The sequence below is a fragment of the Cupressus sempervirens genome, chromosome 7, assembly GCF_028749045.1.
Source record: "Cupressus sempervirens isolate cs-2001-9-10 chromosome 7, ASM2874904v1, whole genome shotgun sequence".
In the NCBI taxonomy this organism is placed as follows: domain Eukaryota; kingdom Viridiplantae; phylum Streptophyta; class Pinopsida; order Cupressales; family Cupressaceae; genus Cupressus; species Cupressus sempervirens.
Window position 1 is genome coordinate 567,557,881 of NC_143124.1, and position 9,878 is coordinate 567,567,758.

Consider the following 9,878-nt stretch of genomic DNA (forward strand, 5'->3'; position numbering starts at 1 on the left):
TTTTCTATTTTGCAATTAAAAGAAAAGGCTTTGTGACTTTTGTCTTATATGACAAGTCAACTTATATTCTATTGGTTGACTTGTGTGTGCACATGGATCACTCCTCTTTTCAAATTCCACCGTTGATCATCCACCATGTTCATCTTGATCTCCACCGTCCGTACATCTTTAAAAGGGAGAGAGCTTTCCCCCTCAATCCATCCTTATTTTTGAATATTGTTATACTGCAGGTTTTCTAATAGGTTTCTTTGGAGCTTTGTGGAGAACTTCTATTTCTTGTCTACATTCTCTCATCCATGGCATCATGGCATTCTAGCTTAGCTTAGCTTTCATTTTTACATGTAGCTTAATCTCACATAGCTTGATAATGGTATTGTAACACTCCCATACATGTTTTAGCATAGCTCCACTTTGCATCTCATTCTAGCTTAATCTTCATTTGCATTGCATTCTTGAGGAACTCCTTGAGACATTTGCATTTTTGCATCTTGTCTTTGGAACCTCCCATTGCATGGTTTACTAGCAAGAAGAGTATCTCTAAGGCTCATCTGAGAGCTTTCTTATTCTTAAAATATACTCTCTTGCACTCCATGGATAGGGAGCTTTAAGCCGGCATCCGAACATTCCAACTCATGGAATCGTTTGGATAGAATGGTTTAGAGTGTGACACTTTCGAGTGTACACAAAGCACCCCCATTTCTGGAAGCTTCAATAGCTTTCCAGAGATCTATGCCTATGATATCCCAACATTTTTGGAAGAAGAAGGCCTAAAAGCCATCAAGACTTGGGGATTTATCTGGGTTCATATCAAACACTACTTTCCTGACTTCTTCCAAGGTAATAGGTTTGTTTAGAACCTTATTAACTTCGAGTGTGACGATTTTTGGAATTACTTTGAGAAGATTTGCTTGTGCTATTCCATTCGAACCTTCATAATTGTTTAGGATGCGATCTTGTATTAAATATTGCTTAACCATGCTAAATTTGAAATATTTTGCTCTAATAGCTACTTGTCCAAATAAGAATTAAAAGTAAAAAAATATTAAATATTGTTTAACCATACTAAATTTTAAAATATTTTATTCTAACAACTATTTATCCAGTAAAAAAAGAAATCCAATTGTTAAGTATTTCAATTTCAAAAAATATCAGTTTATAATCTAATAAATAGCACAAAAATTTTCAAATCTCATTCTCCAAGGATTCTACTTCAATATAAATGAAATTAGAGATTTTAGTTTAAATGTAAATAGAGATAATGCAAATTTATATATTTATTTTACTTCAATTGAATTAATTTACAAATTTCTATTTTAAAAAAATTATTTACAATTATTTACAAAATTTTACACCTACTATAAAAAATAATAATAATCTACTCGAACTAACACTCATAAGGCAAGGACTCTAGCTCCCAAAGAGCTCTTGTTATTTTAAGAAGTATTTTAAAGCTAGTGGCCCATGAATTTTATATGTAGTTCAACATTTAAAAAATCAAGCTCCAAAATTCAAGGAAGGTAGTCTAATAAATACAATAACTGTGTCTTCTATAGTTTATACATAAGAAATTAGAAAATCAATTTCTTTCCATTTTTTTTGTAAGGGGTATCCATTTCGCCAAATTCATCTAGGGCACAATCTCGACCTCATCCCTTCTCAATGTTGGAGCCATACACTTAGTGAGACTTGATCCCTGGCAGGCTCTTTAAGAACCTTTCAACTTCACTGATAGACCAAGGGCCCATTGATTGCAATTAAATGTTTGACAATGATAAAAATCATATTTAAGCTAGTGGGCTAATTTCTAGTTCTCTTGTTTATTACCCATTTAAGCTGGGTTCCCATGGAGGGGGGGCTCGTAAAAATAGAGCTAAAGCTATTGAAATTTTATGGGAATATTTTAAGCTTAGTCATCTCATGGATTTTTTTATGTATTTTAGTTTAAAATATTGAATTTGCAAATTTAGGAAAGCTAGAGAAAAATTGCCAATTGAGCAACAATGTCCCCTCTCATTGCCTTAAATAATCTCCTAGGAGAACAAAAAGTTGCTCTTCTAAGAAAAATAAGGCTTAAGAGATGTCTTAATGTGTTAGAATTTCTAGAATTTCATAATAATTTAGATTGATAACCTTTATTTAAAATAATAATAATAATGAATTTCAATAAATGTTAGAAAAGTTATATTCCTAATAAATATGAGATGATAGCAATATCACAATATATATATATATATATATATATATATATATATATATATATATATCTGCTGGTGAAGTTGAATGGCTCACAAAGAGCCCACCAGAGATCAAGTCTTGTTGAGTGCAAGGCTCTGACATCATAAGGGATGAGGCCGGGATCGTACCCTGGGTGATTTTGATGGCATGGAAGCTCCTCAGTCCTTGGCTCTAATTAGGCATGAGTGGTCCGTATCGGATCCCTAAAAAGTCTATGTGGTGGCTTTCGTTGGTTGGTAGCTCGTAGGCTTCATGCCTCACTGGGTTGCCTCACAGGTCTAAACCCTCCATGTGTGTGTGTGTGTGTGTGTGTGTTCTATTGACTCAACTAACATGGAAGCATCAGGAAAGATTCGAAAGGGACAACTAGGCTTGGAATTTGACGGTCACCCCTGCCTGTCATATGAATTTTTGATGACGATTGGGGCATTTTAACGCCTTTCATTTTATGTTCAAAAAAATATATTGATTGTCAATTTTTTTTTAATGAATAATTTAATAAAAAAAAATTAAATTTAAATAATTTTTCTTTATAATTGATTTGTTTGTCTATTTAAATCCTCATCTAAAGAAGACCCAAAATTTTCTTTGAAAGTTTCTTTCAAAATTTTATTGTGAGATTGTTCATCTTGATTTAATAATGAACTACCAAAAGCATTTGAATCTTTTTTTCTAGGCCACCTGTACATTTCTCCAATAGTTGCATGTTTCCTTCTCTTTCAAGACATTTTTTATGTACCTACAAAAATAAATATGACATTAGTAACTATGTATGAAAATTATTCTGTATAGATATTGAAAAACTACATAAAATTTACAAATTTATCTTATGTGATTCAATTGATGAAGAAGAATTTTGAAGCTACAATAAAACAAGATACAATTGTTTCACAAAAAATAATGTTTTTGGTAATATGACTGTTTTATATAGATATAAATTGAAATAATTATAATTTAGTAACAAATAAAGAAATCTCATATTTACAACAAGTTTCTAACTTTTTCATATTTGTTTTGATAACAATAATAAAAGATAAGTACAAGTCAGTCATATATTAAAAAATCATAGATATTTCTAAATTAATATAAGAAAATTTTAACACATAGAAGATTTAATTTATATAATTAAAAATATTAAATCATAAAATATTAAAGAAACGTGGCAACTTTCTAAAATTAATATATTTAATTTAAAAAATGTTAAATCAATATAAATATTAACAAATTTCTAAAATCACATGTTTTATAAAATTTTTTTTAAAATAATAATAATTACAACTTACAATGAATTAAACTAAAAATATATAATGAATAATATAAAATATGTTAACAATTATATCATTGTATTATTTATTAATAAGTTGAGTTTCTAAAATTCATATACTTTAGATTCTAAATTATTACTAATATACAAAAATATACATTATATGTTAATTAGACATTAAAATATCTTATATTTTATTATACATATATTACATATATTTTAATATAATGTTTTTATTATTTTAATATAATGTTATATCTATATTACTAAGTGCAGTGTTATATTATTCTTATAAGAAATTTTGACAGTTTATTAAGAAATTTAATTGTCAAATTTATAATTTTAAAAAAATTTAGCCCGTCAATATGTACGATTTTTTAAAAAAATAGACCATCATATATTGTTAAAACATTGAAAAACGGCCAATACGGCCATCAATTTCCAGGCCTGGGGATAACCGTCGCCATTGGTGTCTTCGAAAGTTCCAACCAGACATTTGGAGGTGACGTGTAGATGCGTGTCATGGATAAGCATTGAACTTTATAGCCACGTCGAGGCGATGAGTCACTCATGATAATGGATAATCTCCAGTCAAACTAATGGTCAATTATACAAATCAAACACGTGTAAATTTTACGGATCAAATACAACCCCCCGCAGAGAAGATTAAGATCACGTGGGACCACGGGCCCGGGCTTTAAAGCCAAACATTCAGAATTTTTGATATTCATGATTTTGAGTAGTTTAAGAAAAGGAATCACCAGAAACCCATTTTATCTGGATCAGCAGATTCCCTTCATGATTTCCGAAATTAGTTTAGCGCTGTGTTTATTCTGGACTCGAATCAAAAAAATGTTATGTGAGTGCATTGTTTACTGAATCATCGAAGGCCATGGCTGATATTGGTTCATGCCTTTGCTTCCACAAGAAATTGGATGTTTTTTGAATTGAAATTTTTGGGCGAAGGAGGCCAAAATAACAATAGACAGAGAAATTGTGACTGGGAAAGGAAAATGGAATGATGAGCTTCACAGGTGTCTGCAAAATTTAGAGTTTCTTGAGGAAATTATGCGTGTTGGACACGTCAAAGAATAAGATAAGGGTGGGAATCCTTTGGAAGGATGCAGAAGCTATGCAAAGAGCGCATTAAATCACCGATATGGGCATTTTTCATAGCAGTTCGGGAACAATAGATGAATTTAGGAGAAGACTTGCGATTTGTTTCTGCTCGTATAGCGCTCTGCAAATTCAGATAGACCCTTAATCCATACAAGAGGTCTCCGGTATATATCTTCCCCCTTTTAAGCTCTTCCCTCGGGCCCATTTCCTTGTTTTTCTCATCTGATCAGCATAGGTTGCATAGTATTTGTATCAGAAATGGATGGCAGTGCCGAGGCTAATGTGGGCACATTCCCAATAGGCCCATCAACAGTTATAGGCAGAACCATTGCTGTTAGGGTTCTGTTATGTAAATCCATATCGGAATTTCAGAAGATTGTGACCATTGCAATCTTATTACACTCCAATAAATGCAAGGGGTTTTTGAAGCGAACATATGGGAGGACTATTGCTCCACTTTTCAGTTGGCTCCATCCTCGGAACCCGCATGCTCTTTTAGCCCTAATTGTTGGAATAGCATTGATTTTGAAGCGATATTCTTCTGTAAAATCCAGGGCTCGGGTTGCTTACCGTCGGAAATTCTGGAGAAATCTCATGAGCAGTGCACTTACATATGATGAATGGTCCCATGCCGCCAAAATGCTTGAAAAAGAGACTCCCAAGAGAAACGAGTCTGATTTGTATGATGAAGAGCTTGTTAAAGCTAAGTTACACGAGTTGCAAAGGCGCCGGAAAAAGGGTGGGTTGCAGGACATAATATTCTATCTGAGAGCTGATTTGGTTCGGAATCTGGGTAATATGTGCAACCCGGATCTCCATAAAGGCAGGTTGCAAGTGCCCAAAGTTATCAAAGATTACATAGATGAGGTCTCAACACATTTAAGAATGGTGTGTGATTTAGACTCGGAAGAAATACTTTCGGAAGAAAGGCTTGCATTTATGCAAGAAACTAGGCATGCTTTTGGCAGAACTGCTCTTCTTCTGAGTGGGGGTGCATCTCTCGGTGCTTTTCATGTGGGCGTTGTGAAGACATTAATAGAGAATCATCTTTTGCCGCGCGTTGTAGCGGGAGCAAGTGTCGGTTCAATAATCTGTGCTGTTATTGCCACAAGGACATGGCCGGAGCTTCAAAGCTTTTTTGCAGATTCTGTGCCGACCTTGCAGTTCTTTGATCAATTGGGCGGCATATTCTCAGTTGTTCGTAGGCTGCTAAGACAAGGGGCGCTCCATGAAATTAGACAGCTTCAGAAGATGCTTAGATCTTTAACGAGGAACCTAACTTTCCAAGAAGCTTATGACCAGACCGGCAGGGTTTTGGGGATCTCAGTTTGCTCACCTAGAAGGCATGAGCCTCCTAGATGCCTTAATTATCTGACATCTCCTCATGTGGTGATCTGGAGTGCGGTTACTGCTTCCTGTGCTTTCCCTGGATTGTTTCAAGCCCAGGAATTGATGGCCAAGGACCGGCATGGAGAGCTCATTCCCTATCACACTCCATTTCAGGTTAGTCCTGAAGAATCGGGCATCGGAACTAGGCAGTGGATTGATGGAAGCTTGGAAAGTGATTTGCCAATGATGCAGTTAAAGGAATTATTCAATGTGAACCACTTCATTGTCAGTCAGGCTAATCCTCACATTGCACCGTTGTTAAGATTCAAGGAATTTGTGAGAGCTCACGGAGGTGATTTTGCAGCAAAGGTATGCAAGTTTTTCGCTCAGATTTGATTTTTCAAATTATATCTCACGGGCTTTCCTCTTGTATCATTTTTTTATATCCTAAACTCTAGAAATCGAGCTGAATGAAAGACTTCAAATCCTGTGTTATCTACCACACTAGATTCAATCAATCAGAAATACCACATAACTGTGAGGAATAGGGGAAAAGACGCAGCAGCCAGCTGGCTAGCTAAGTTCGTGTATCTAGAATTTTTGGCTCCTAAATTTTAAATGGGATTTTGCCATTTGCCCCTGTACTTCTGTATTTTCGGAATCTTCATTAAAATGTGTCATTCAAAATGCTCGCCACCAATAGTCGTTCAAGCAAAATCTCAAAACACCAAACACTAGTACTTGTGATTAATGCCCTAGTAGTCTATGAAATGTTCCAATTATGGATAGCCCATAAATTGATTAATCATCAATCAGAAAACTTTAGAAGTCCTATTAAATAAAAGACTATTAGTACATATGTGATCAGCACATATGTTTTCATTTTGGCTGTTTTAAGAAGACAATTAGAAGATATTTATGACAAAAACTATTAGTACATATGTGATCAGCACATATGTTTTCATTTTGGCTGTTTTAAGAAGACAATTAGAAAATATTTATGACAAAACTATCACAGTTATGTAGTTACTAACTCTTTTAATTAACATAATAGAACATATGGACCTTGACCCTAACTCTTTTAATTAACATAATAGAACATATGGACCTTGACCCTATACTTGTTCTTAAAAGTTAACCCGAAAACTTTTCCCAATCTCACCATTTTTGTTTCTTCTTCAAAACTGGATTTTTTTGTGTTGAAGTTGTTCATGTCTGTGTTTCCAAATCTTTGTAGATGCCTCCTCTGTAAAGTGCATAGCTGTTGACATATCTAAATTCTTTATTGCAGCTAGCTCATCTGTTAGAGATGGAGGTTAAGCATCGGTGCAATCAAATCTTGGAGCTCGGTTTCCCCTTGGGTGGAATGGCCAAGCTTTTTGCTCAAGATTGGGAAGGTGATGTGACCGTGGTTATGCCCGCTACCCTTGCACAGGTAAATATTCAGTAGTATCAGTATCCGACCTATATTGTATTTGGTCTATCATTTAATTGACACTTATAGTTTCATTCTTTTTCAGTTAACTAAATTAATTCAGAACCCAACTCACATAGAGCTTCAGAAAGCAGTTAATCAAGGGAGGCGATGCACATGGGAAAAGCTCTCTGCAATAAAAGCCAACTGTGGCGTTGAACTTGTGCTAGATGAGTGTGTTTCTTTCCTCAATCGTCTCCGCAAGCAAAAGAGGCAAACAGATCAGAGGTCTTCCCCAAAAGGAACCAGCAACATGATGAGATTGAGTGTGGCAAAGAGGATACCCTCATGGAATGTCATGGCCCGTGAAACTTCATGGGGATCCCTTGATGAAGAGGGTGTTGCTGAATCTACTATTAATCATCAAGGAGGAGCCTGGGGAGGACCATCTAGGAGAGCACCCAGACTTTCTCGCAACAACCATAATGGGAGTGACAGCGACAGTGAAACTGTGGATCCTAATGTTTCTTGGACAAGACTTGGGGGTCCATTGATGAGAACACCATCGGCAACTACATTTATTAAGACATTTGATGCTGAAGGAGAGTTAAATAAGCAATGGAATAGAGAGGAAGGTCCAGTAAGGAACTTGGAGAACACTCTACCTAAATCACAATCTAGAATTACAGTTGCTGAAGGTGACATGCTCCTTGCTGAAAAGAGTCCCTCTGGAACAGTGCTCAATGTTGTCAAAAGGGAAGACATCGCCATTGTTAACAGGGGCATCAATGTTGCCTCTCCATTAAATGATCCGGCTTGTGAATGCATTCCGCTTACCCTAGAAAAGGACTTCGCTGATGATGGATCTTCAACCACCTCTGATGGTAGTAATATGGATAGTGAGGCAGATGCCTGTTCACTTGCATGTAATAAGGTTGGGAAGGATGCCTGTCTTCCATCTTTTAGGCCACGCGGTATTTTTGAAATTGATAGAATAAGTCGATCAAGCACTACTGGGATGATATCCGACATTGACAATGAATCGATAGACCATTCATTCTGTTAATATTAATCTTCAGGTTTCTTAACTCTAAATATTAGATTAGGTTTTCTTTTATATAGTTTATTTTTAGTTCTAGCAGTTTTGTATAACAGTTTGTAAATTTGTAAATGTTATTGCTGTCTCTTTTATAAATTTGTTGTATTGTTCTGATTGAGAAGAATATCAAATAATAAATAGTTTCCACTTTCTACATATTTTTATCTTGTTTCTCACTCTGGGCCAACAGTGGTATCAGAGCATTGGAATTAATCTATGCGCAAAGCTTCTGAAGACTGGAGTGTTTTTAAAGATGCAAAATAAAAGAAAGAGGATTCAGGAGCAATTGATATTATTTTGATAAAGTTTTTACAACTTGATTTAATTTGTGCAAATTGTGTTTCTTTCTGTATTCACAATGCAATCTATTGTTTCATTAATTGGGGAAACATTATCTGGAAAAGATAACTGAATGAAATGGCATAGAAAGGTGGAAAATACACTCATATTAATGATTTATGGTTCAAAATATGTGATGGAAATACTCAACCTTTAGAGCCAATTGATGCTAAAAAAAAAAGAAATATGGATATATAAAAATTCAAAAGCTTTAGCTTTGATAAGGGCTTCTGTTAATGGAGAAGTGTATCGACATATACAGGGATGCACACTTGCCTAGGATGCCCTTGATAAATTGAAAAAATTATTTGATTCTCATTCAGAGTTAGAGTTTATTCAATTGCAGTTAAAACTATTCAATCTTGAATTGAAAAATGGTGATGTTATGAGTCTAGCTTCAGAAATTAGAGCTATAAAACAAGATGTTGATGCTGCAGGTGGGAAAGTTGATATTTATCTCACAACTTTTATCAAAGCACTTCTTCCAACACATTCCACATATCTAGAGTCTCTTCAGACAAGCAATCAATTAAAAACCATTACTTTTGATCTATTGGTTGAAAAGTTAGCAGAGCGTGAGAAAGCATTTGGAAGGAAAATAGATAATCCAAATGAAAATGTTTGTCTTGCTTATCAAGAAAATCTTATAAATAAAATAGCTTCAAGAGGTGATCATAATGATAGAGGAAAAGGTAGAAGTCAATGGAAGAAAATTGATAATCAAAATGATAGACAATTTTTATATTGTAAAAGATGTGGTAAAAAAGGTAGTCATGAAACACATGAATGCAAACTCTCTTGGCAAAAGATAGAAAGTTTTAAAGAAAACTCTTTTGAGCAAAAAGATAAAACCAAAGTTTATAATAATGATAAAATTTCAAGTACAACTCAATTTGTTTGTGATAGTGATGGTGATCAATATGTCCTTACTGTTTCAGAATGTGCATCTACTTCCTCATGGTATGATACTTGGATTTTAGATATTGGAGCCACACAACACATGACATTTAGACATGATTACTTTGAGGAATTTAATAAAAGTGATTGTGGTCCAATTTACTTAGTTGATAAATCAAGTC

At 34.5% G+C, this 9,878-nt stretch overlaps 1 protein-coding gene across 1 annotated transcript; it reads left to right on the forward strand.

Annotated features, from left to right (window-relative positions):
• Positions 1 to 4,198: 4,198 nt before the first annotated feature.
• On the forward strand, positions 4,199 to 8,449 carry SDP1 (Patatin-like phospholipase family protein). The gene is made up of 3 exons (XM_089792043.1): positions 4,199 to 6,316; positions 7,239 to 7,382; positions 7,468 to 8,449. The coding sequence occupies exons 1-3, from the start codon at positions 4,877 to 4,879 to the stop codon at positions 8,425 to 8,427; spliced, it is 2,544 nt and encodes an 847-aa protein (XP_089648169.1). The 5' UTR covers positions 4,199 to 4,876; the 3' UTR covers positions 8,428 to 8,449.
• Positions 8,450 to 9,878: the final 1,429 nt, after the last annotated feature.

What these genes read in the sequence shown, in the direction of transcription:
- SDP1 (XM_089792043.1), top strand. Translation starts at nt 4,877, where the DNA reads ATGGATGGCAGTGCCGAGGCTAATGTGGGCACATTCCCAATAGGCCCA. An exon ending in GAGGTGATTTTGCAGCAAAG is followed by an intron (nt 6,317 to 7,238) that starts GTATGCAAGTTT and finishes TCTTTATTGCAG; the next exon opens with CTAGCTCATCTGTTAGAGAT. An exon ending in TGCCCGCTACCCTTGCACAG is followed by an intron (nt 7,383 to 7,467) that starts GTAAATATTCAG and finishes ATTCTTTTTCAG; the next exon opens with TTAACTAAATTAATTCAGAA.